The 26,735-nt window shown below is 47.8% G+C and overlaps 1 protein-coding gene across 1 annotated transcript; it reads right to left on the bottom strand.

Annotated features, from left to right (window-relative positions):
* Nucleotides 1–3,345: 3,345 nt before the first annotated feature.
* LOC123926858 (lipopolysaccharide binding protein) lies at nucleotides 3,346–26,373 on the bottom strand. The gene is made up of 15 exons (XM_045981145.1): nucleotides 26,177–26,373; nucleotides 24,364–24,478; nucleotides 23,064–23,192; nucleotides 19,706–19,861; nucleotides 19,042–19,105; nucleotides 15,840–15,903; nucleotides 13,641–13,732; nucleotides 12,959–13,135; nucleotides 11,615–11,674; nucleotides 10,200–10,367; nucleotides 8,676–8,743; nucleotides 8,129–8,171; nucleotides 6,254–6,317; nucleotides 5,353–5,429; nucleotides 3,346–3,745 (listed from the first exon to the last, which is right to left on the bottom strand). Exons 1-15 carry the CDS (start codon nucleotides 26,298–26,300, stop codon nucleotides 3,701–3,703), a joined length of 1,446 nt encoding a protein of 481 aa, XP_045837101.1. The 5' UTR covers nucleotides 26,301–26,373; the 3' UTR covers nucleotides 3,346–3,700.
* Between the last annotated feature and the right edge of the window lie 362 nt (nucleotides 26,374–26,735).

Below are 26,735 nucleotides of genomic sequence, written 5' to 3'. Positions count from 1 at the left end.
AAAAGCCTCTGGCAGTTTTATGGACCCTGGGCCAGCAGGGAGTGATTGGGGGATGGGCTGGGAGGGAAAGTGCTGAGTACTGAGTCATGGTTGGGGAGGAGTGTCTGCAAGCCGTCCCCCTTCTCTCCCTGGGAAGGATCCTCAGCAGAGGCCCCTAAAGAAGGCCTCTGCTGAAGGCCTCACCCGGAGACTTTGGGAGGAAGGTGCCTGGGCCAGGAATGCAAATATGCAAATATGCAAAGAGCAGGAAGGGCTGGAAGCTTCCCCAGATACAACCCGCACTGGCTGCTCCCCAGGTCTGGGAGGGGAGGCCAGGCTTGCACCAGGAGGCCTGTCAGCTAAAGTCTTTCTGGTTGCCTCTTGTCAGGCCTCAGAAAGCACATGTAAGGTTTGGGTGCAAATGCCAGACTTTGGTTAAAATGGGGAGGTGGACTCCTTCTTTATAAAAACAAATTACTGGATGAAACTAACCAGAGATGTGAACAGGCAGAGAGATCAACACAAGAAGTTGGGAGGGGGAGGGTTTTAACCATGAAAGAAAGATACTGATAACTGGCAAGAAGTCCTAGGTGTTAATATTGTAATTAGTAATAATAAAAAATACTAATCAAAACTAAAAACAAACAAACAAACAAGCAAAAAAAAAACAACCCCAAAACAAAAAACAAATTACTGGAAACAACGGAAGAGCCCATCAGTAAGGGATTGGTTGGATACACTGTAGCATCTCCCCACCAGGAAATCCTATGCTTCTATAAGAAAGAGGAAATTGGGGGCGCCTGGGTGGCTCAGTCGGCTAAGCATCTGCCTTTGGCTCAGGTCATGATTTCCGGGACCTGGGATTGAGCCCTGCATCAGGTCCCCTCCTTGGCTGCTCAGTGGGCAGCCTGCTCCTCTCTCTTTCTCTCTCTCCCTCTCCACCACTCAATCTCTCTCTCAAATAAAAAAAATGAAAATCTTAAAAAAAAAAAAAAGAAAAGAAAAAGAAAGAGGAAGTTGTCTTGTACATACACAAGCATGGAATTCTGTGTAGCTTTAAGGGGGGGCGGCGTGGGGAAGTCAGGGAAGAGGAGAGGGGAACTACAGCTTGCAGTCAAGAGGAGGGTCTCCAGGGCAGCATCTTAGTTTGGCGGGAGGATGAGGTCCATAGTGCAATGAGACTGTGGTCTCACGATGGTTCTTTGACAGCTCAGACTTCTGATCATTAATAGCCTAATGTCTTGTCCCAAAGCCAGTCCTTCTCGACAGGTCTGAGCTCTCCAGGATAGTCAAATATCCACAGTCAGACTTCAGGGTTTTAGAACCTGTTATGGGCCAGCTGTGGATGCCCTGGACCTAGCCCAGCAAGACATGATGACATTCTGTTACAAAATGAATGTGTTTATTCTCACTGGGTTAGAACGACCTTTCCTTGCTTTGTGAATAACAAACGTTTTGTTCTTTTACGAATAAGTGTTCTTTCTCTGTCTCATAGCCAAATGATTGCCCGATACTCATCAAGAACTTGTCTGGGCTTCCCTGAGTCTTTTCTTGGAGCTATCCCCTGGGGTGTGCTTGCAAACTAGCCCAAGTTTGTTAAAAAGGGAGAACACAGGAGAACAACTTTCCCAGGCATTGTGGCAAACAAGTTTTCTAGCACATTCAGGATTTTGAGCTGGTGAGCTCCTACTCCATTGGGGGACCATGTGCCGTGTCAGAGCCCCATCCATCTTCCCACAGCCATGCTCACCAACCCGATTTCTGCTTGCTGGTGCTTGTATTTCTTTGCCTGAGAGCTTTCTGTTGCTGCCAGAGCCCTCTCTGAGAAGACTAGGAGAACCAGAGAACTCAGGTCCAGAAGCACCCACCACCACCACCAGTGAGTGGTGGGAGATGGTTTATAAAGATTCCAGCTCCCGTGGCCCTTGGGTGTATACCCTGAGAAGCAACCTGGGCTGGCTCCCAGAGTTTCCCCAGCAGAACTGAGCTGAAGTCACCTTTGGTTGGAACATATACCCTTTAAAAGCTGCTTTCTTCCACCCATCCCATTTCCTCTCCTCCACTGGAACTTCCTGGGCTCTTCTTCCAAATAAACTCCTTGTACTCACCTCCTTGTACCCAGGGGTGCTTCCGAGGAGCCCAAAGTTAGGCAGGTGATAATCGCATCAGCCGTTGACCAGCACCTAGTATGGCCTGGGCAACCCCGAGCGCTTGATAGGAACATGGAGTCCCCAGTCACCCTGCAAGATGGGATTCCCAGACACAGCTGACAGGTGAGGACACAGGACTTGCTCAGGGGCCCAAAGCAAGTGCATTGGAGTCCAGGCTGGCTCTTTTCACCAATCCTGAGGAAATACTCTTAAAAGTAGGGACTGTAACAGGGTCCGTGCTGCCTCTACTTCCCCCATGCTGAGTCTACACACAGGAGATACCCGAGAAGCACGTCTGGCCAATCAGTATCAAATTCCCAGTACGGCTAAATAAGTCCTTTTGGGTGGATTACCTAATATCACCATGACAACAGGCTTGGGAAGTGGCTACTGTCATTATCATCCTGATTTTATAGATGAGGACCCTGAGTGGGGGAAGGGACCTGCCCAAGGCCACCTGGCTTGTCAAGGACAAAGCCCAAGTCTGTCACCTGTCCACCATAAGGATGGATGACGGAGGTGAACAAGTGAACCAAAGGAAAGGGGAGGGAGGACGAGAAGTCATGGCCTACCCTGCTGACAGCTGGGTGACAGCACATTGTCCCATCTTGGAACGTATCTCTGTCACACACAGGGTAAATGGGTCTGTTCCCTGTGAATGATCTGTTAGCCGGCAGCTCCATCCAGCTGCTCATTAACACAATAAAAAAAAAATATCAAAGGAGCCTTCTGATTCCCAGTCCCCGGGGGCCCAACTGCATAACTTGGAAATGACTCTTTAGTAAGTCTGATCAAAGGCTGGTTGTTCAGTAATTAGAAATCACGGCCTCTTCCTCCGGGTTTGGGGCTCATAAACAACAGTTGGATGAACTCTTTATCTGGGTCAGACCAAAAACCTAGAGGGATCCATTTCCTCCTAATTTACGGCCGTTTCAATGGGGGAAAGCAGCAGGAGCTTGCGTTTCTGCTCTGGGAGGCCCACCGGTTCCCTTGTCTGCAGCAGGCAGGGAGAGAGGGAGGGAGCACACACCGAAGTGAGCCCATGAGCTGCCCCTGCACTGCGGTGGTCAAGCACCTTCCAGAGAGGGCCTCAGAGCCAGATCCAGGGCTGGGTGGGCCTCTGTGAGACCACGGATGGGGCTGACCCTCCAAAGAACCCGCAGACAAAAGAGGCCAGGCGGTAGGGAGGTTCAGCTAGAGTACCAAGTGGTTCCTTCATTGAACCATTCAATAAATATTTATTGAGGATCTACTCAGTGCCAGGTACAGAGATCAGATGGTGCTCAAAAAGATGATGCCTGCCCTTAAAGAGGGTACAGACCAGCCCAGGGAGATGGTCTCTCCCAGGTGAGGTGGGGGCTGGGAAGCCCAGAGGCAGAAAGGGTGTGGGTGCACCGGCTCCCACAGTACACAGTGCCCAGTGCAGGGGCAGACACCAGGTGGACCTCTGCCCCAGAGCTGGGAACAGAGAAGTCTTCATCTTCCCAGAATCCCCGGGAAAATGCTGTACATCTGGAAACGCAATTTGCCAGTCCAGCTGTGGGCTCCACACCCCAACTGGGTCCTGGCCCTCAGGTTCTCTTGTACTGGAGGTTGGCGCCCAGGAACAGGAAGTCCTAGGAGAGACAAGACAGGATAGCATCGGGAAAGTACTCCTTACGCCAAAAAAGACTCATCTCCAGTATAAAGGGAGGCCCACGTCTGGGGAAGCGTGAGCTCTGCCAGAAACCAAGTCAGGGCATAAATCTCAAACGTGCCTCCATCCCTAAGGTCTCCACAAAGCACAGCTTTTTCCAGCCACCTTCTCTAAGGTGGCAATTTATCTGTCATTTCCCAAGCTGCAGCTTCCAGGCAGGCCCCATAAATGTCCTTTGTGTCACTTAAATTTTCTCTCCCTCGCAAATAACACAAAATTGTGCACCACTGAGGTTTACACTCCTACCTCCTTGGAAGTTTCCATCACCCGAAGGGGCGGGAACTCTGAACCCGAGCCAAAGTCCAATTCTCTCCCACAGTGATCCAGCCCTTGCCTTTGCGGGTCAAACAAATGACCTCAAAAGTCTACTGAACATAAGAGTCTATAATAAATCTTCTGATGATTTCTCATGCCCAGCTGAGGCCAGCTGCATGAATTGTTGGTCCTTACTTCAATTAACCAGCTGTCTGACTCCTTGTGAACTCTCAGCAGTAGGATGTTGAGCATCCTTGGGTCCAAAAGGACACTGGATATTTGTCTTTCAAATAGAGTAGTGGGTCAGTGTGTCCATGTTCCTGACCACACTGCTGCCCTTCCCTGTCTTTTCATTTTTTTTTTTTAAAGATTTTACTTATTTATTTGAGAGAGAGGGAACACAATTTGGGGAGGGGCAGTGGAGAGGGAGAAGCAGATTATCCTGCTGAGCAGGGAGACCGATGTGGGACTTGATCTCAGGACCCTGCGATGACCTGAGCTGAAGGCAGATGCTTAACTGACAGCCACCCAGGCACCCTGCCCTTCCCTGTTTTTAGCAGCTGTTACTTGCTGGAGGTTGCTGATGTCCCAGACACAACCCAGCATCTCCTTTACTGCTCACAGGGCTCCCAACCCAGTCATCCCTCCTTACAGATGCTATTCTAGAAAAATAACCTGAACCACGGGCACAGACACACCAGAAAATGCTCGATCAGAACCGTGGCGTGAAGAGCAAAGACTCAGACGTATTCCTTAGTCTGGAAATGGTTCAGAAAATGATGTCTCTGATGGCTCGAACTGTCGGTCTGTTAATGGTTCTGTTAACCGACGGTTAAGTGTCTGCTTTCAGCTCAGGTCATGATCCTGCTTGTGCTCTCCCTCTCTCTGACGAATAAATAAATGCAATCTTAAAAAAAAGAATTTAGAAGAAATTTTCAAAGCTTCCGAATGGCTCTCAGAGCCTGTGCTGTTGCCACGACAGTGTTTTCAAACTGAGCTGGTGTTGCGGTTCCCTCAGGTCACCCACGGGGGTGGGGCGTGGAAGGCAGTGCAGCACAGGCTGTGTCCAATGCCAGCTGCCCGAGGAGGGGTGCCGCAGCTGAAGGACACGTGGGTGGCTGCATGGCATCTAGCGTGCCTGGGGCCTTCCTCCCCTTTCTGAGCGGCCGCGCTGGATTGAGTCCCATCCACTGAGCCACGGCCTCTGAACCTGGAAAACAAACCAATCGCCCCCCTCCCCAATTCCTCAAAAGCCCGCCAGAACCCACTGACCTTGTGGATCTCGAGAACAGGGTCATAGAGCTGAATATCCTTGAGCAGAGGAAGGGGGAAACCTTCTGCCAACTTCTCTGGAGGTTGAGGCATAGCACGGAGAGAGATTTGTAAATAAATAATAATTATAAATAAAGTCATAGAAAAAAAGAAGTTTCCCTCGTCCAACTCTGTGCACAGTGTATTCCCATTTAAAGATCACTGAAGATTATGAGGTAGGTAAGATTGTTATTTCCACTTTACTGATAAGGAAATTGAGGCACAGAGTGGCCAACTAACTTGTCCTAGGTCACACAGCCAGAACTGGGATTTCAACCCTGGCAGCCTGCTCCAGGAGCCTGAGCTCCCAGCTCTGGTGCTATATGGGAGGAGTGGGAGGTATGGGGAGGCAGATAGTCATGGTAAGAAGCTCGTAGGCACCTGCTCTCTGCCCTCACTCTCATCCTGCTTTCTGTTGTGGCCAAATGAAGCAGGGGTTCATAGAAATGGTGTTTAGAGCTTGATGCTTTATTTTCTGACTAGGGAGTTGGCCATTGACTGGGAAATGTGAATTCAGAGATGGGCTGCCCTGTGCCTGCTATATTAGCTTGGTCCTTAGTCTTTTACCTGCCATTTCAGGGCATAGGGGGGCACACTTCTGTGAGTCCCTCCTTCTCTCTTAGGAGGAGGTTTCCTCTGCCCCAAAGAGCCCCCTCAGTTTCTAACCCTCACTAGAGCCCTTGAGGAAGAGGAGACCACCTTCCAAACTCTCATCTCATAGGCTGCTGAACCTCAAAGAGGGCAGTTGACTAACCCAAGGTCACTCAGCCTCCAGGAAAGCCCTGTTTCCCATCTCCAAGCTCAGCTCCTCTTCCCTCAAGAGCACTGTTCTTGACATGGAAAAATCCCTCGTGATTCTTACCATTGACCTTGGGGTAGAGGGTGTTGAGAATGTAGTAGTTGAGTAGCGCCTCCAACAGCTCCACCTGGTGGAGAACAGGAGAGATACACCGTGATCACATGTGCTATTTTGCCCACCAATAAACGTCCCCCTGTCTGCATGTGGCGACATGGCAAATAAGACTGGAAAAAGCGAATTTCAGAAAGATGCCTACATCATGCTACTGTTTTATATTATAAAACTATTTTAAGAAACACATTTATTTGTGTACAAAAGGGTAGAAACCCTTGGAAGATTATACACACAACTGTCTTCCCTCTAGGAAGAACGTCAAGGTTTGACTTAGCTTTATCTTTAATTTTTTTTCACAGTTTAATTTTTCCACATAATATTTTCCCAATTTACTTATGTAATAATTTCTTTAAAAAAATTCAAAACCAAAATTATGAACTACAACTTTATAACACTCACCATGTAGCTGGTATAGGGCTCAGATCATTACATATACACCTGACTCAGTTTTCACAATAACCCTTTGAAGTTGATATTACTACCCCCATTCCAGACCAGAAAACCAAGGCCCACAGAATAAAAGTGACATTTAGAAATGGGGAAGCAGGGGCAGAATTTGAGCCCAGATTTATCTGATTCTATAGTTCCTGCTTTTGGCATTCCATGTTCTGAGCACGTGATAAGATGACTTCTTGTGAATCTTTACATATGAATGTTTTACCTCATAGGACACTTATACATGCCATGTACAGATGCAATATTAGTGTGTAATTATTCATTTCCTCCTTCATCCCTGGAAGGGGTCATCCTTTGGGAACCCTGTGGGCAGCGTCTCTCTCCACAGTTTATGTGGTTGTTTCTGTTTCGTAAGTCAGTAAGGGAGGGTCTGGGCAGTGCAGGGCAGGGCAGGGGGAGGCTGGCCAGAGGGGTCGGTATGGGCAGGATGGTAAAAAGGAAGACAATTATTGGAGGTTAAGGTCTATCCATCTCCTCCTTGGCCTGTGAGGAGGAGCTATCATCACCCCGTCTTCCTTCTTGTCAGAAATTTCTCCCTGATCACATAAGCCCACACTGATTTTCCCACTGTCTTTCTTACTTCAATATGGGGCCATCCATTTTGCCACTTGTTCCTCCTGGTGGAAATCACTTCTTGGTTCAGCCAGGCCAGCGATTAATTCCTCTTCTTTTAATAACAGAGTCCCAATTTTCCCCTGGGGAACTCTCCTTTCCAAGCTCAGTCTATGTGGCTTAGGACCACACATCCTGGCTCCCAGAGTGTAGATGAAACCCATGTTTGGTCAACTGGCCTTGTCCAATTTTTAGCCACAGTGATTGGCTAAAGAATGGTCACATGACTCAGATTCACTTAATGAGAGCTAACATCTAAATTTAAAAAAAATTAAACTACAAAATGCTGATGTTTTCTAGCAGTGGGAAAAATCAGTCAGAGAATGAAGTCAACATGGATGAAAGCAAAGAGGAGAGATGGGGAGAGATTCTTGATGCACTAATTTGAGCACCTAGATCCAGCTGTGCCTGACACCTCATTTTTAATTTGTTTTTTAGTTTGTTTTTTAATTTGTTTTTTAGTTTTATGACCCTATAAATTCTTCCTGTTGGCTTAGGGCACTTTTAGTTGGCTTTGTATTCTTGTAGTTAAAATAATTCTGTCCGACAGACAATTTAATTATAACATATCTTCTATTGCAATGTAACTGTTCCTTGGCCCTTGTTTCATGCCCTCAAGACCTACACTTTTTACGGCAGAGAGTAGCTCTTCTCACTTTTCTATTTTCTTCTACAGGTGCCATAGCATTGCTTAGGAAACACACTAAATTAGTTAACACCTTAATCACTTCATAAATAAAAGCAATGATTACTTACATTGAACACTCCAACTTTAGATTCTTTCAGTTCCACTTGTATCCTATAACAAATCAGGGAAAAGTCAGAGAGGCGGACATGATGCCCATGGGACACCAAGCAATGAGGGGGTCCCCAGAAAGGAGGCTCTGGTTTAAGAAGACACAGAACCAAGGATGGTGTAGGAATGGGACTGAGAAAGATGACCAAGAACCAAAATCAGCGATGCAACCTTACTGGGAAGACTCACAGAGGGGACATGGGTCGTGTATATCAGAAAGTGAATATGGCTAATGTCAAAAATAAGAAAAAGCAGTATTAGTAAACTCTTTAGAAATTTGGAAGTAATGGGAATTAGGCAGAAAGGACGTTTTGGAGGCACGGCCAGTGGGGGAAAAGAATTGAGCTAACTGAGGTAAAATTCAAGTTTCCTTCCCCAGTGATGGATCCCTAACATTGAGAAGAAGATCTGCTCCCATCCCTACCCCCAGCTACAGAGAATCAGCTACAATGTCCAGATGGAAGGAGCCCAGTTGAGTGTCTCCACGGGGGCAGGAGGCTGACTTACTTTCCCGGTTTCAGAAACCCAGTGATCCTGCTGGTGTTGAAGGTCAACATGGCAGACACGTTAGTAGCCTGGAAATTCCAGTAGAAGAAAACAGGTTTAAATGAGAAAGGCAGTCAGGGCATCTGGGTGGCTCAGTGGGTTAAAGCCTCTGCCTTCAGCTCAGGTCATAATCCTAGGGTCCTGGGATGAAGCCCTGCATTGGGCTCTCTGCTCAGCAGGGAGCCCACTTCCCCCTCTCTCTCTGCCTACTTGTGATCTCTGTCAAATAAATAAATAAAAATCAATAAAAAATATTTAAAAAAAACAACTAAATGAGAAAGCCTGTCACATATAGGAAGGATAACTATTAGGACCAGCTGTTTCCTTTAAACAAACAACTTGGTAAGTTAAAGCAGGAACTTGTTCCCTAACTGTAGACTCCCAGAAGGTTCATCATTAAGTACTCAATACATGTTTGAACTTGGACTTGAACATTTTTTACTTGAAGTTGGTGACTATGATAGTGACTGAACTTTGAACAGACAGACAACCAAGAGGTGTAGAGTGCCTATCCCTGGAGATCTCTAAAGGGTTCATTTCTAGCTACCTCACAGCTAAGAGTCTGTCCTAGTGGTGATAATAATAAAAATAATATTAATAATATTTTAAAATTTATAACATATTAATAACAACAAATTCGACAACAATAACAACAATATCAAATTGCATATATAGTATCTAGGAGCAATTACCCTTCCAGAAATTTGTCTTGTTGAGTTTCAAACCTGACACAAAAGAGTAAAGTTCTCCATTCAGTGAGCAGGAACCCTAAAGGACTCAGAATCCCTTTACTGTTAGACAGAGTCCATTGAGAAAGGAGAGAACCCTCTCAATATTTAACCCAGAGGGACTTTCATATAGGGAAGTGCTTACACAAGCGATGGAATTGCGGAGAAGCCAAAGAGAGCTAGAGGGGTAACTTAGAGACCAGCAGGGGAAGGAGGTAGCTTCCAACCCAGGACCGGAAGAACAGAGGAGGGATTGGGGTTTAGGGAACCACAATGGAAGTGACAGAATCACTGCCTGAGCCTCTGTCCAGGACAAAGACAGAGGAAGAGATATTCAGGCTTCTTCCTTCCTCCTGCCCTCTTGACACTGTTTTCCATTGGCTAGCTTTATTAGAAGTCAAAGTCCAAGGGAGCCTGGGAAATGTAGTCTTCAGGGGTCAGATATAGATGCAGAGCAAACAAGTCCAAGACCCTTATGCCTTCCTCCCAATAATAGCCCTATCTCAGTGGGAGATACAAACATTAAGCAAATAAACCTGCAAACAGTTACGTAAGCATCCTTATAATAAATGCTATGCAGGAAAACAATAGCGTGCTTTAAGAAAAAAAAAAAAAAAAAGATGACAGGGAGCCTAAGGTGGTAAGAGGCAATCAAAAAAGTCCTCTCCGAGGAAGCAATACTGAAGTTGAGATCTGAAGGATGGGGGAAGAGCATGCAGAAAAAGGGAACAGCATTTGCAAAGGCTTTGAGCTTTACCACACCAAGCCGGAAGACAGGCTCCTTGACGGAGCTGGGCAGGAGCACAAAGCCTTCAATCTCCATCAGGGGGGTCGAGGACAGATTCCCAGGGCTGAAGTTCAGGAATGGGGCAGAGGCCATTGCTCCCTGGAGCTCCAAGTTCATGTTGGGGTACAGTCTGGCTAACTGGGGGCAGAATGAGAATATTATGTCAAGAGAAAGAAACATGCAGGTTTGCCAGGGGAATCCCGAGGGAGTCAGAGAAAGCTGAGAATGCTTTTCGATTGATTTTATTTTCACAAAACACTCTGTTCGTTTTTCTCTTAATGGTGCACCTGGAGATCTTGTCTTGTCAGGCATCTGGAGTTTTCATGGCTGCATTGGGTTCCATCAGGCATGGGCACTCTAACTGATCTAACCACACTGGGCATCAAGTGGTCTCCAAGGTTTTGCCCTTATAATGACCACTCCTGTGAGTACCCTTGGCTATTTTGTGGGGAGCGGGTACATTCCTAGAAGTGGAATTGTTGAGTCAAGGGCAGGATGGGTATTGTCAAGCCTTGGATATTCAACATGACTGCCTGTCTGAAACGCATCTGGGGCAGGGGAACTGGGAAGGTGTGGGAGAGGACAGATGGATTTCTGTGGGATTAAATGATGAACTTAGCTCCGTGATGACAGAGTTGCTGTAGCAACTGCTGGAAACAACCATGGGTCCTTCCTGGGAGACTGGCTAAGCCAACAATGATGAGTCCGTACGATGGCAGGCTGGATGCTCATGAGAACACGAGTGAGGAATCTTCCTTTCTACTTCTGCAGAATGAGCTCCCGGAGCAGTAAGGCAAAAAAGTAAGGTACAAATTGGTGTGTTTGATATGCCTCCATTTGCGTACAAAAATGGAAAATATTCACAGCAGTTGTTGGCATATACATAAAATATCCCCAGAAGGAGGTAGGCTTTGGTTGGGAACTGGGTGGTTAGGGGCCAGGAGTGAATGGGAAATCTTCCACTCTAGAGCCTTTTATGTCTCTTGGATGTTGAACCATGAGAATTTATTATCCTTTCAAAACATAATTTTTAAAGCACCAAGAACCATGCCTGGTCCCTAGTGTGTTTTCTGTAATTGTCTGATGTTATTAATTAGGGTGCATTTGGCGGGACATGTTGGCATTCCCTGGGATTTTTCAGATATCATTGGTGAAATACTGGGCGACTCATGTACCCAGAGACACCGGGCTCAGCCCTCTGTTGTTGGGCTTTGGAGAGAAGGGGCCCCAAAGCCAGCAGCAGGAAGACCTTGCCTTCCCTGGGGGACTCACTGCCAGCCTTCTGACTCTTGGTTAAGCTGAGAGAATCTCCGTGGTTTTAAAAGGAAAACCCTGGAGGCTAGTGGGCTTGGCTTGTACCTGTGGAGGTCTGAGTAAAGACTTACCCTGGGGACGAAGGGGCGGAAGGACTTGGTGGTCAGCCGGATGTTAGAGCCCTGGGGAACCTGCAGCAAAGAGACACGTAGTTTAGGGCGCTCCCGCCGAAAGTTGGGGAGGTGGGAGGAGGATGCTCAAGACTGCGGCTCTTGACTACATGGGTTACCATAGCAACAGTGAGATGTCTGTCTTGCACTCACCGCAAACACCAGTTGCCAGGGCCTCGGCTGCTCTCCTGGGACACAGATGACATGTGGGACGTGCACAGAGGGTCCGAGAGTGAGATTTGCAGTCATAAGGACTTAGGTATGGTTCCTGGCTTATGTTGCTATGTGGTCACAGGCCAGTCCCTTCACCTCTCTGAGCCTATTAGGTTCTTGAGGGCTGAATGGGACGGTGTGCACACAACACCTACATGGGACCCAGCGCACAGCTATTATAAAACACAGCTATTATGACCCAGTCCACTAAAAGAAAGGACTGCATCACAGGTGGGGTGACTTGCTCAGACATGATAATAGAAATAAAAGGCCTGTGTACAAAGGTGAGAAATCACCCCAAAGACCACAAGCCAATCTGCCCACCCACTAGATGGCACCCCATCTATCATCAGGGCCAGCTGGACCACACAATGGGTCTGCGCTGTTGCTCTCATCATCCTGACGTTGTTCACGAGGCCTCAGCTTTACAAAAAGTTATAAGAAATAATTTTCTGAAACCCAGGAATATTAAAGAAACCGGAGAATTATTAAAGATGCAATCCACTTAAAATTTTAATATTCCTTGTACAAAGCTCTGTTTGAGACTCTTGTTTCAGAGGCACGTTCTAGAAAGACTGTCTCCTTTCACCATGAATCACTAAATCATGGACCTTTTTTCTTTTGGTTACAAGGTAGTTTCCAAATAGATACTTTATTTTAAAAAAATAAACTATGGGCACAGTGTTTTCATAATAGTGTTTTCATTTTTAACTTGCTTTCATTTCCTATTCAGTATAACTTTATGCATTTATTAGTGTATCCATTAACCTGCTTCATTTACTAAATTTTTAAGTGTTTTTTTTTAAAGCCTCTACAAACTAAGCATGAAGGAAAATATGAATTAGAACAACAGGTCTAGATGGGGGCAAAAGTAAAACCCAGACAAAGAAGTCACAGTCACAGTTCTAACGGAGAGAGGATTTTTGACTCGAGCTGAAGAGAAAAGGGAAATTGTGCCAATTTATATATTTCTTTGTCTGAATCGTTCTTCTCAATAACTTCCTACTTCATTGATATAAATGGGGTGGAAAGGAAAGAAGGAAGCACAGGCCACCCTGTCATTTGTGCGTGTTTTTCTGTCATCATCCTCACCATGTCATCTGTGATGGAGAAGTTCAGGTATCCGGACTCATGATAAACCAAGCTGGCTGTGTTGAAGACATAATCAGAGACGGCAAAGTAGACCATTCGGTCGTGTTGCTCAGGAAGGCTCATGACAGGAGCAAGGAAGGAGACTGGGGAATAGTGACCACGGCTAAAAATTTCACCCTGGAGAGAGAAATAGGATGCATTTGAACTTTTCAAAGTCTACCCCAGTGCTGGACATCTGAGCTAGGCAGTTGCTTATACAGCCTGAATAGGGGGTGCTGGAAAGTCACTGCCCGAAACTCTACCATTAAAACACAACACATCAAAGTGTTGTGTGTCCAGAATCTTTAAAAGAAAAGCTCCCCAGCTTTGGCATTTTTAACCCATTATTACCCTTTGCACCTCCTTGCCCAGTTCTGATTGACCTTACCTATGTAATGGTCAAGATGAAGGAGAAGAAGAGGGAGGGTTTCAAGGCTGAAGGCTTGTAAGACACCTGTTGGATCCCTGGCTCTTGAAGCACTCCCCACCACTCCATATTGCCCTGCCCTCAACACAGCCAGAGCCCCTGGGGAGATGAAGACATCTGAAGCCAGAGAGAGAGGAGGCCCCAAGTAAGGGCTGGCCTCGAGGGTATGCTCTGCTGGGGCCGAACCCACCCACACCCCTGCTCTAGGACTCTCACCTTAAACATCACGTCCAGCATTTGGGCTGTTGCCCGAGGGGCTTCCATTAAACTGTAATCAATGCCAGCAAAACTGTCGATCTCTGTTGTGACTGTGAGCCAGGAGAGGGGAAGAATTAGAAGCCAGGTGATGGGGGCTCTGACTGATCCACACTCTTGCGACTTTCTTCAGGGGCCCCTGCCCCTCTGCCTTAAGACCTTCTACCCAGCCCAGCCCTGGAGCAAAAAGATGTTCCTCCAAGAAAGAGAGGACATGTTTCTGTTGTCCCACTGGTGGGTTAGCCATGAAGGGGGTGGTATGCTCAGCCTGGGGCCTGAGTGGTTTCCAGGGTCTCTCTCTCTCTCTCTCTCTCTCTCTCTCACACACACACACACACACATGCTCTCTCACACACACACACGCATGCACACACATCTGAAGGCAGGAGGAGCCCAGGTCTGGCAGTCCTCCACATCTTCATGCCAAAGAAGCCACAGAATGGGGAGAATTCTCCAATCAAGGGAATTATTCCCCAGTTTCCAACCGAAGCCTTGATCTTCGGGAAAACTTGCCTCTTATCAACACAGACCAAATAACCAGGAAGGTCAGGCCATGTCCAGAAGGCCCAGAAACTCCCCTTCAAAGCCCTAGGGGAATAAGAGTCCTATGTCCCATGCACTAGGCTGTCTGGGCCTGTCTGGGCCTTCCCTGAAAGACAGCTGCCAACGAGCGAGTGGGAGGCCCAGGGGCCAGGGCATCACAGAATACCTCAGACACATCCGTATGATGCAATTACATGTACGATGGAACTACACAGCTACTAAAACCAAGTCTTTTGCAATCACCTTGGAAAACCGGAAGGATCTGGTCATGCAGAACCTGTAGCTGTCACGTGAGCTTGCTGTCGCTGTCCCAGGTATATACCCAAAGACATGTGTCCATGTGTACTAGAATATTCATAGAAGCACCACCCATAATGGTCCCAAAGTGAAACTCCCCAAATGGGCTTCAACAGCAGAATGGATAAATAAAGGGAGGGACACCCACACTGTGGAGCGGCGTCCAGCAAGGACAATGAATGAACTCTCACTCTCCATGCAGCAATATGAATCAACTTCATCTTTAAAGTAGAGCCAAGAAAACTTTCTGCTCTTGATAGAAGACCTGAAATATGGCGTGGTGCCATTTGCCCACAGCGGGCAAAACTAATCTTTGTTGGAAGAAGTTGGGATAGCGGTCTTCCTTCAGTGGGGACCTGCGGCAGGAGCTCCCGTGAAGGAGTTCTGAAAGCCCCATCATGTTCTGTTTCTTGCTCTGGGAGCGGGAACGTGCCTGTGCTCAGTTCGGCAAAATTCTTTAAACTGTTCACTTATGACTTGAGCACTTTTCTCTCTCTATAAAACCCCACAAAAAGTTTCATTTTTTAAAAAAAGATTTATTTATTTGAGAGAGAATGAGCAGGGAGAATGGCAGAGGAAGAGGGAGGGGGAGAAGCAGACCCCTCGCTGAGCTGGGAGTCCAGCACAGGGCTGCATCCCAGGACCCTGAGATCATGACCTGAGCTGGAGGCAGATGCTTAACTGACTGAGACTCCCAGGTACCCCAAAAAGTTTTTTTTAAAAAATGAGATAAATTTATGTGTGCTAATACAGAAAGATGTGCAAGGTATACAAGTTACAAAAGAAACAATGTCTACTATGTATAGACTGATACATACTCATAATTTGACATAGGCATGTGTACTCATGAACAAAAGGAATATATAATGAATGTATGTTTGTATTATTATGTATACTTACATTTTTATTCATTTTTTAAATTTTTTTAAAAGATTTTATTGACTTTTTTTGACAGACAGAGATCACAAGTAGGCAGAGAGGCAGGCAGAGAGAGAGGAAGGGAAGCAGGTTCCCTGCTGAGCAGAGAGACGGATGCGGGGCTCGATCCCAGGACCCTGGGATCATTACCTGAGCCGAAGGCAGAGGCTTAACCCACTGAGCCACCCAGGCACCCCTACTTATATTTTTATATATGAAAGAAAATATCTGAGAGCTGACACCCCAAACAGAGATTATTACCTCTTGGAAGGAAATCTGGGGAGAAAAGGATACTTTACATTATTACTTTCTACACTGCTGCCCCATTTAATGTTTTATAACATGCTTATCTGATTATATATAAATTAATAAAGTGTCCCCCGCATGGGTGGGGTAGCCTACCTGGCAGAGTTTGGAGATAAGGCTGCAGGTCCGAGGTCACCGAATTCTGGAGCATTTCGCAAACCTGAAAAACACGGCAGGAGAAAGCCTGAGTGGGTCCCCCCCTCCCCAACCCCCGCTGCTGGCTTTGGTCTGCCACTGTGCTAATTGCTCTAGTCATTGTCTTTCATATATTAACCCATTGATCGATTCTACAAAAATGTATCAGTGCTCACATATGCCATGTGCCAGGGAATAGAAATGATCAAAAACACGCAGGTCCCCATGTGGACCTCAATAGGGTCCATCTGGACATCTCCAAGTTGATCCTGGCGCTGGATATCTGAGTTAGTCAGCTACCCAGCCGGGTCGGGCACTTTGGCTGGAGGCGCTGCCTGAAATTCACCTTGAAAGATACTTTCGTTTGGGAGGTGCTGCCCCTCCCCTAGAATTTAGACTTGAATAGAGGAACTAGTCGGCCAGTAGAAATAGCCAGCCCATAGGTGTGTACTTAGTAGGTACTTCTGAAATGCCATCGGTTCACAGGTTGGCTGGGACCCATCCGTATTCCATGTTTCCCGTGTCCTGGAGGCCACCGCATGGTAGGCACACGGCATGTTTCTCAAGAAGAGGAAATACGTGTTCCCAAAGCTGCTGGCTATACATGCTCTTGTAATCACTCAGAATATTTCTTGTGTAAACCAGTGAAATACGACCGAGAAAACCTAAGTACTTGGGAGAGGTGAGCTGCTTAGAGAAATTTCCCAGTGTGCACAAGAAAAGGCTTAGGAGGAAAAAAATCATGAAAATCTAGAAGGATTCTGCACCAGGGATTTCTTTGTAAATGTCTTTGAATTCTCATTGTGGTTAAAGAAAGCTGAGCTGGCATTTGTAACAGATCAATGTTTCGTGCGCGAAAGACAATGTCCAATGTCAACCAGGAAACTATTTTCAAAGGACAGTTTCTATGTCAAAAGATGACAAATGGATTTATATTTACTGTATCTTAAAACATTTGGATTTACATGTAAATAGTTTCTTTGTTCGTGTGTGGGTGCGAGTCCCCACAGTCCACAGTTGTTTTGATTAAGGGGTCACACCCCCTGTGCGGAGGCATCCATGTATATAAGGAGGGGGAGTCATGTGGGGGAAGGAAGGCTCCATGGGCATGGGAGCTGGCATTTTCAGGGCAGGCGAAAGGGTGAGCTGACACAAATCAAGCATGGAGCTGTGGGAAGCTCTATGCTGGGGGCTGGGCAGGCAAGAGGTGAAATCTTAGTCTCCCTTTGCTGCTGGCTCAGTGTGGTGAAGGACAGTCACGGTTGATTTCATGGGAACCAGGAAACTGCTAGCCTCAGTCAAGCCCTCAAGGAGACTAGTCCCTCCTTGCTTTTCCTTCAAAGGCCCACCAGATCTTCCTGAAGAGCCCCCACCCCTGAGGGGACCTAAATGATGGGGGAGGGAAGGCTTTCAGCTCTCAGTCCCAGACCCATCACAGGGCCTCCTAGAGAGGCAGGTTAAGGGTGTCGTAGGGAAGTTGATCAAACCAGGGTTCAAATCTGGTCCAGTCCCCTACTGGCTGTGTGACCTTTGCAGACTCTCTCCCTGCTTTTGAGTCCTTATCTACAGGATACAGGGACAAGGCCAAGTGCTTCCCAGGGATGTTTGGGGCGGGGTGGGGGTGGGGGGTTGGTGAGGAGACTAAGACAGTGAGTCTATATGGCTCAAAGAGCAAGCGGGCAGGAAGTGGTTATTCTTAAACCCTGCTGCTCAGATACTATCAGTGGGGAATTTGAAAGGGTCTGTACCAGGCTCTTTGTTTTCCTGGGAGAAGGAAATTTCTGAAGACCCATAAGGGTCAGGGATCCAGGGAGGTCTCCATCTTTCCTAAGACACCCAGCCCCTAGAAAGCCTTGGTCAAAGCTGCTCTGCCTTCTAGGAAGTTCGAATGCTGACCCATCTCCTCACCAACAAGGTGACCACTGGGCAAGTTTCTCCACTGCTTAGAGCCTTCTCGGTCAAATACAGAAAATGGCACTTTCTTCAAAGGTTGTGGTTAAGCTGGATGGCATATTCAGTGGTTGAATGCTTAGCACACTACTCCTGGCCAGACCACAGGCTCGGTAAATAGCCTCCATTGTTATAAATAAGAATAGTTACAGTGATATAGTCTGCATCACATTAATTACATTAGCTAATCAAAGCAAAATTAATTGTATATATCAAAATTAATTGTACTATATTACTATTATTATATAATATTATTGCTAATCCTTCTTTGCACTGTCATCAACAGGGCAGTAGAAATCCACACCAATGAAGAATATTATGGCCTACTGAGAAAAGCATGGCAACACGGAAATGAGATGCTCAAGAAGGAGGCTGTCCTATTTCCTAAGCTCACCTAGACCCTGGGACCCCAGATCAAGACAAGGAACAGAATGCACTCTGCCCCACCCCATCTGTGGGGTCTGTCTGCTATTCTCACTTCAACCATTAGGGGCACTCAAAACAAGACCAGTCCGTGGGCCCCAGTCAAGAGAGAGAGTCTGTGTGTCTGTGTTCCTCTTTCCTCCTTCATGACTTTCTCCATCGAAGCAGTCATTGCTACAGACAAAGCTCCAGGTCCATGATCAGAAACGGGATTTTTGGGTGAAGTGAGTATTTGTTAACCTGAATCCTCTTAGTTCTAGTCAGAGATTCCAAAATTCGGAGATTTCACATAATTTTTTTAACGGCAAAAAATGATACTCTGTGCGGCCGTCCCCTCCAGGGCAGGTGCTCGTGAGCACGCCCAGGTAGGAACCAGAGCTCCAATTCTCACATTTCCCAAGTGTCCTGCTTGGTGTCTGCTGGCACCTAAGCGCTGATTTCCTTTTTGGCCTTATGGAGTGCAGGGCAGTGGGGGAGGGAGGGCAGGGAGACAGTGAGCAAGGTCAAGGAGAGGGAAGGGCAGGAGTCTCTGTTCATCCCCGCTGTTTTACCGTTGCCTGAACATTGAACCATTCTCTGCCTCACTAAACACACTTGGAGTCCAGGAACCTACATTTTGCCCCAGCTTGGCCATGCTCCATGACCTTGGACAGATGATTTGTCCTCTCTGGGCTTTGGGCCTAAATATGTCTGGGCCAGTCTGCCTGGCCATCCTGGGCCAGAGCCCAGTGAGAGCTCCCACCTGGCCCTTGAGTAACGCAGCAGATGCCAGCAGCTTGGACATTCCTACCTTGCTCTCCAGTACTCTGCGGAATTTGGACTCGATCTGGTTGTGGAAGAGATTCAACAGCCACCTGGGGAGAGAGGCACAGTGGGCGGTGAGTTCTGTGCCACTGAATGCAGGGACATTCAGTGAGGCAGCTGAGAAAGCTTGGGTCTGGCCTCCCACCAGGCCGGTCCCTAAGGGATCCCTCCTCCCCATCATTCTGGGACCCTGCTGTGTCTCCAAATCCTGGACAGGATGAAAATGCAGAGTCCCAGCTCCCAACACATTTGCTGACTCAGCGTATCTGGCATCCCAACCCCCTGTTGCCCCAATCAGATTCAGTGGATTTAGGGGAGAGGCTTGAGAATCCACATACTTCTAATTAAGCAAACTGAGACTCAGAGATATGTACCCACAGACTCGTACATTGTCCATACATTCTTCTTCGGCCAAACACCCTTGTGTTCCCTCTAATAGATTTCATTCACCTGATGGTGGTCCCCACCAGTACTCCTGGCTCGAACCTGTATCTGTTAATCTCAGCAGGGTCCCCCAGAGAATGACCTCCAAGTGCCTGTGATATGCCCCTGCATTATACCTGGGCATCGGTGCTTATCAGAGGCCAGGCCTTGGGCTGGATGGGCTGCACGCAGGGGTCAAGCTGGGCAGTGTCCCCGTGGTGACTTACCCCAAACCTCCCGATATGTCCACCTCCACGTCTTGAATGTGGCTGCTACAGCCAGAGGCAGTGATGGTGGGTCTTCCAGAGGGCTCCCTGCCCAAGACAAGGCTGACTGAAATGGTAATGCCCTTGACCTGCACATCAAAGGAGCCATGTAGTTTCCTGGAGGAAATAAGAGAAGCAATCAACCATTCCTAGATTAAGATCAGCCACCATGTAGGAGTAAAACATGAAGCTCGATTCTTACCCCCAAATAAGTGGAGCTGGAGCAGAAATTTAATTAGGAAAATTATTACAAAGTAAAGATTTATTACAATTAAGAACATAGAAGGTCAGGAAGAGAGCCTGGGTCCAGTTATTGATGCGAACGGGGGAGCAAAAGCCTTTCTACATAGAATCCAATTCTAAGGAGGCTTAAAAGAAATGGTTGATAAACTTGCCAGCATAGAAAATTAAAATTTCAGTAAACAGACAAAAAAAAAAAAAAAAGATCAGGGGCCCCTAGGTGGCTCAGTGGGTTAAAGCCTGTGCCTTCAGCTCAGGTCATGATCTCAGGGTCCTGGGATCGAGCCCCACATCAGGCTCTCTGCTTGGTGGGGAGCCTGCTTCCTCCTCTCTCTCTGTCTGCTTCTCTGCCTACTTGTGATCTCTGTCTGTCAAATGGATGAATAAAATCTTTACCAAAAAAATACTATATTCAAAGTAAAAAAAAAAAGAAAGAAAGACTGCATGGTAAGCTGGCCAAAGAGCTAATTCCTTAATACACAAAGAACAAGCTCATACAAACTAATAAGGAAAGGACAAAACAACCCAAAAGAAAAAAAAGGGGGGGATATCAAAGATATCTAACAGGAAGTTCAATTGGAAAGAAGCATATGAAACATATTAAAAATGTAATAAAATAAAATAAAAATATAATTAAAAATAAAAATAACAGTAATGCCAGTTTTCCCCTGTCAGATGGATGAAAACTCTGAAGCTTGAGCAGGTGCGGGTAAACAGAGGTCCCAGGGGCTGTGGTGGGGAGATCACCTCTGGAATATAGACGGCTGGGGTCTAACCTCTCACACACGCGTCGTTGGCTTAGGAATTTTACTTCTAAGACTCTACTCTGTGGCCTTCCCGCCTACATATATGCATGGGGCGGCTCATGGAAGCATCTCGGCTCACAGCACAAAGTGACAAACCATCTAAAGGTCAGCTGGTAGGGACGGGTTCAGTTAAGTTGTAGGCATCTATGCTATGCCAGCCTTAAAAAGAATGAGGGTAGGGCGCCTGCGTGGCTCGGTCAGTTAAGCACCCAACTCTTGATTTCAGCTTTGGTCATGATTTCCAGGTCGTGAGGTCAAGCCCTGCATTGGGTTCCGTGCTGGTTATAGAGCCTGCTTGGGATTCTCTCCCTCTTTCTCTGCCCTGCCCTGCCCCTTTCAAAAAGAAAAAAAAAAAAAAAGAATAAGGATGAACATGGTCTACCTACGCAATGAAATATTACTTATCCTTAAAAAAGGAATAAAGCGCTAATGCATGTAGAAGAACTTCAAAAATCTTAGGCTAAATGTAAGAAGCCAGACACAAAATGTCACGTATTGTATTATTCCATTTGTATGAGATGTCCCAAATCGGCAAATCCATAGAAAACTAACATAGATCGGTGGTTGCCGGTGGCTAGGGCAGTGGAGGGAGGAGGAGGATGGAAACGTTCTGGCGCTAGAAGGAGGTGGTGGTTGCATATCATTGTGAGTGTATTAAATGCCACTGAATTGTTCACTTTAAAATGGCTAATTTTACAGTGTGTGAATTTCACCTCAATAAAAATATTATGCTAAAAAAGGTAAAAGAAAAAAAAAGGATGAGGTAGATTTTCATTTGCTCGTACGAATAGATCTTTGAGATACTTAACTGAAAAAAGCCCAGACAGAGTGGCTGGCTTGATTCTTTTTGTGGAAATGGAATGAATGTGCCCTACACAAGTGACCTGTATCCTGACCATCTTTCCCCAGCAGGGTTGTCCGATGGAAGCAGAATGTGAGTCCCATCGGGAATAAAAACATTTTTAGGAGCCACATTCGAAAAGGCAAGAAGAAAGAGGTAAAATTAATTTTAATAGCGTAAGTTGTCACTTCAACCTAACGACATAAAAACCACTAATGGGGTTTCTTCTGTTGTTTTTCGTACTGAACCTTCAAATCTCATGTTTCACACTTAGAGCGGGTATCAGTTTGTACCAGCCATTTTTTGAGTACTCAGTGGAGACACGTGGCTAGAAGGACTGGATTGGACAGTGCAGGTCTAGAATATAAGTAAGATCAGGTCACCCAGGAAAGGCTGGCCAACCCTTTTGTTATGGGCCGAATTGTGAACCCCCCACCCTGGATTCGTCTGGTGAAGGCCTTAACCCCAGGACTTCAGCATGTGACTACTTTGGAGGCAGAGCCTTTGAAGAATTGATGCCATTACACTGAGACCATTAGGGGGACACCTGGTTGGCTCAGTCAGGGGAGCAGTGCTCTTGATCTCGGGGTTGTGAGTTCGAGCCCGATGTTGGGTGTAGAGATTACTTAAACAAACTTGAAAAAAAATTGAGGCCATTAGGGTGGGCCAGAATTCTGACTGGTGGTCTTCTAGGAAGAGGACACGGAGAGACACCTGGGGTGCCTGCACACTGAGGGACGACCATGTGAGGTCACAGCGAGAGGGCCACCATCTTCAAGTCAAGGCGTGAGACCTCAGAAGAAACTAGGCCTGCTGACACCTTGATCTTGGACTTTGGACCTCCAGAAGTGTTGTTGAAACCACCTAGTCTGTGATATTTTAGTATGGTGGCTCAAGCAGACTGACCTACCTTCCATCCAAGGATCCTGGAGGTCAGTTCAAAATGCTAGGGAGTTCATGCCCCTGGGAGCCAGCTGCCTTTGACCAACGGCAAACAGGAGGAAGGGGTCATAATGGCTGAGTTGGGGAAACTCAGGGGTGTGTTCTGCCTACATGGTCTCCAGAGGTCCCCCGTGGGCTGCCCAACTGATTTCCTTCCCTCCCTACCTCCCTTCTCCACCCCCATGGATGTTTCTTTAGGTCATTTCCCAGATAAAGTACTTACACTTGAATTCTTGTCTCTGGTCTCCTGCTGGGGAAAGCAAACTAAAAAGATACAGAATTCTCTCCTTCAGCTCGCCCACAACCCCATCAGGGAAGCATGAGAAGGGAAGAGAATCAGAATCAACCAAGAGCCAGGCCTCAGATCCCTGTGCACTCTTCCCATCCACCACGTGGCCTCTCCAATGAGCTAGGAACATGTTGGTCCCAAGAAGGATGGGACAAAGGCCAAGGCCAAGGGCCCAAGAGCCTGAGAGCAGAATCTACTTACACAAAGGCTTTTCGTGCCTTCCACTCGCCCTCGACTCTGATGAAGGAGTCAGAGATGCTGAGGCTCAGGCCCTGGCCGGGCAGGGGGCTCAGAGAAGAGCCACGCAGCTCACAGCTGTGCATGCTCAGGCTGAGGAGAGAGACACGGGGAGCACAACGTCAGCCCCAGCTTGGGTGCAGCCGCAGCAGGGATCTTGCTCCAGCCCCCGCCGCCGCCCCCACTCTCGCCCTGTGGGGACTCGGCTGGCAGAGCTGGCTCCAGGTCGCCGTGGGTCTCCCCCCACTTCCTGAGCACCTGCTGTGTGCTCTGTGCTGACCATGCGGCCATGCTAAACACATTGTCTCCTCTATGTCACCTGCGCCTCTAGAGGGGACAGCACTGTTCTTGTTCCCTTTTTACGGAAGGGGAAGTAAAACCACTCAGAAGAGCTGCATTTGCCCAGAGTCTCACCATTGGGATCAGAGCCCATGAATCTCACGATCCTGGGTGGGATCTGGAATAGGGCACATCGACACACCCCTTTGGGTTTGTAACTCCTTTTGGGGGCCATCTCTCCCTTGACAGATCCAAGTAGGGGGAGCGGATTCAGGGAAGGCTGAGGCAAACCCCAAGAAAAGACATGAAATGCTGGGAGAAACAAACCAAGATGACACATATTGTGGGAGCAATTGGTGGGAAAACAGTGATCAAGTTCCATTTTATATGCCCAGCACATAGTAGGTGCTCACTAAATGTTTGCTGATGGAGTGAATAAAAGAAAGAATGGTGGAGCCATGAAGGGTAGTGGGCAGGGAGGGGTGCTGAGCGGTGACTCTCCTGTCCTCCTCCATCTCCTGTTCCTCCACAAGTGTTTTATGCCTTTTTTTGGGCATCAGCTGTTCATGTCTAATGATCCTTTGAAGACTCAGCTCAATGCCACTGCCTCTTGGAAGCTTTCCTTGACTCCCCTGATGGACAAATCTCAGCTCTAACAGTTGCGCTACGGTATTGAAAATTTAATGTCTATCTTCTCTTCTGGATGACATGCAGGGGCCAAACAGAAGCCTGGATTATCACAGTGTCATCCCCATCTTGCAGATAAGGAAACTGAGGCTCAGGTCACACAGTAGGTCTCTGTTGGTATTTCTGGATGAATGAATAAATGGAAGGACCTAATCCCCTCCCAGGACTTTGCTCTGGATGTTGTGAGGAACTCCTCCATTACTGCCGCAGGGATGTCCTGGGGAATCTCCCTCCCCTCCCTCCAGAGCCCCACCCGGACCCCCAGTCACCTCAGGGTCCCAGCGGAAGGGAGCCTCACCTGTGGAACTCATAGTGCCCTCGGCCAAAGGGCTTGATCTTGAAGTCCCCGGTGAAGTCAGGCAGTGTGATTCTGAGCAGTTCCTTCTGCAGAGCCACTGAGCCCTCCCTGGCCACTGTGGACAGGAAAAAGCTGCAAGTCAGCCTGGCCTGGCCTTCCTCCCCTCTAAACCCTTCAGTGGCTCCCACCTGCTCTAGGAAGAAAGGCTTACTTCCTTGTAAGCATTAACGACAGTTACAGACTATTGAGCCCCTGTTGGGTACAAAGTGACATGAGAAACAGGAGCATCACTGCGTTTCACGTGGTGCTGCTTCGTGGGTGCCCAGTTTATGGGTGAGGAAACGGTGTCTTCATCAGCAATCCCACAAGGGGAGGAGTGCTGTATGCATGGGTGGGGGGGTGTTCCTCTGTCCCGTCCTTCTTGGCATCTAGTCTGTGCAGAAGACACTGTAAACATCTGAGGGATAGAATCCTGGTGTCGGCATCTTCCTAGCTGGGTGACCTTGGGCAAGGCTTCAGCTTTGCCTTCTCCATGGCAATGGCAACAGAACTTTCTTTACTGGGCTGGCATGAAGATTGAAGGAGATATTGCAGAGCACAAAGGGGGTTGGGGGGAGGACACGCACTCCTAGCTTGGTGCGTGGCCCACGGCAGGCACTGAGTAGATGCCTGGAATGGCAAAGCGGGGTTTATGTTATTAAAAATATGGAAAGGACCAAAATGTCCAACTCTAGCCAATATGCTAAGAGAACATGGTACAATCAATCACACACTGGAAAGGAACCAAAGGCAAATTTTGCCTGATTTAGGATTTCAATATAAACAACACTTGCTAATACCCTCTGTTTGTTGGGATACATGAAGGATTCAGGATTCTGCCTTCAGGGAGCGCATGTATACACAGAAGACCAGGGGCCTCCCCTCTTTCCAGCTGGCACTGCTCCCTTGAGAGAATGGCCATGCCAGTCCTTCTGCCAGAAGGCTACCCCTTATCCCTGGCCAAGTGTCCCTTATCTTTTGTACCTCTCTGAACCTCCTCCAAGAAGCTTTCCCTGATTTCCTTTCCTCTGCTCCCAACAACCCTACCTGGGGAAATGTTATTACCCCATTGAACAGATTAGGCAGTTGAGGCTCAAGACTGTGAGGAGAGCCCTGGTTCAGTTCCATGGAGTAGAAACACCTAGCCCCTGGATAGGTGAATCCTGACACTTTGTTTCAACATCTTTTTTCAAAAAGTCATCTTACTTTTGTTCATTCTTTCTAGTGGAGATATAATGTACATCAAAGTCCCTGCCAGATAACTTTTGAGCGTTGAAGCAGCCACCTACCCACCCCTGGAGCCGGAGGGCACGCAGTCCCAGGACCCCTGCAGGCTCCCTCCTGTCCCCTCTGGGTCACCACCAGTCTGTCTTCTAGATTTAAGACCCATGTTTTCAAACTCTACCAAGAACTTTCCGGTGGAATTGCCCCAGTCAGTGGGTGGCGGCTGGGCTCATAACACACTTCCCCGTCTTCTGGCTGCTCTCCTTCTCTTCTCAACTTCCCACTCTCCTGCGCCATATGCTGGAATTTTTCTCCCATTTCTCCCAAATTGATGCTTGCTCCAAATCCTTCTCCCTGGTAACGGACCCCCACTCTGACAAGTAACATGCCCAAGCAGCACTGTGGGTGGGCAACAAGGTGAGACTTGGAGCCAAGGCTGCCAGACCCTGGCTCACCACCCCGAGGGAGAGTGCCCCTTTGGTGTCCCCCGCTGTCCCCAGACAGTGCTCAGTAGTCCAGCCAAGTGCAGCCAACAGCCATAGCTACTTACCATACTCTAGGCCCTTGTCAGTGATCCTGGCCACCAGGCCAGGGTTGGTGCCCAGGGCTCCCGGGGTGGACGTGAGCAGCAGTCTCAACAGTAGGGAGGGCAGGGCCCCAGCCAAGGGCTTCATCTTGGATTCCCAGCGCAGTGGCCCAGACGGGGCCCCGCTCCCTTAAGTAGCAAGAGGGTTGGGGCAGAGTTGGCTCCTGAGTGGGGGCGGCTCCTGGGATCTGGTTCGTGGCATCGGGAATGGGAGGCACAGAGACTGGAACTGGCTTGCGACATTGCTGGGGTCATGGGTCATGCTTAGAAGCCCGTTGCTGCTGTCCTGGGTCAGAGGGTGGGTTGGCCTGGCCCCAGGTGAAAATCTCTGCCCACCCTTCCCACAAAAAGACCCCACATTCATTGCTGGCAAGACCCGGTGGTACTAGGAGGCTCAGGTAAGTCATGTATCCCTCAGTATCCTGCACCTGGCAAGTCGGGGAGCTGGGAGTCAAAGCCATGTCTGGCACCAGCCAAAGTCTTTTCTCTTTTTTAAAACAGAGTGGAGTATAAAGAAATCTTT

The sequence above is a fragment of the Meles meles genome, chromosome 16 (assembly GCF_922984935.1).
Source record: "Meles meles chromosome 16, mMelMel3.1 paternal haplotype, whole genome shotgun sequence".
Lineage (NCBI taxonomy): Eukaryota > Metazoa > Chordata > Mammalia > Carnivora > Mustelidae > Meles > Meles meles.
This window is presented reverse-complemented; position numbering and strand designations above follow the sequence as displayed.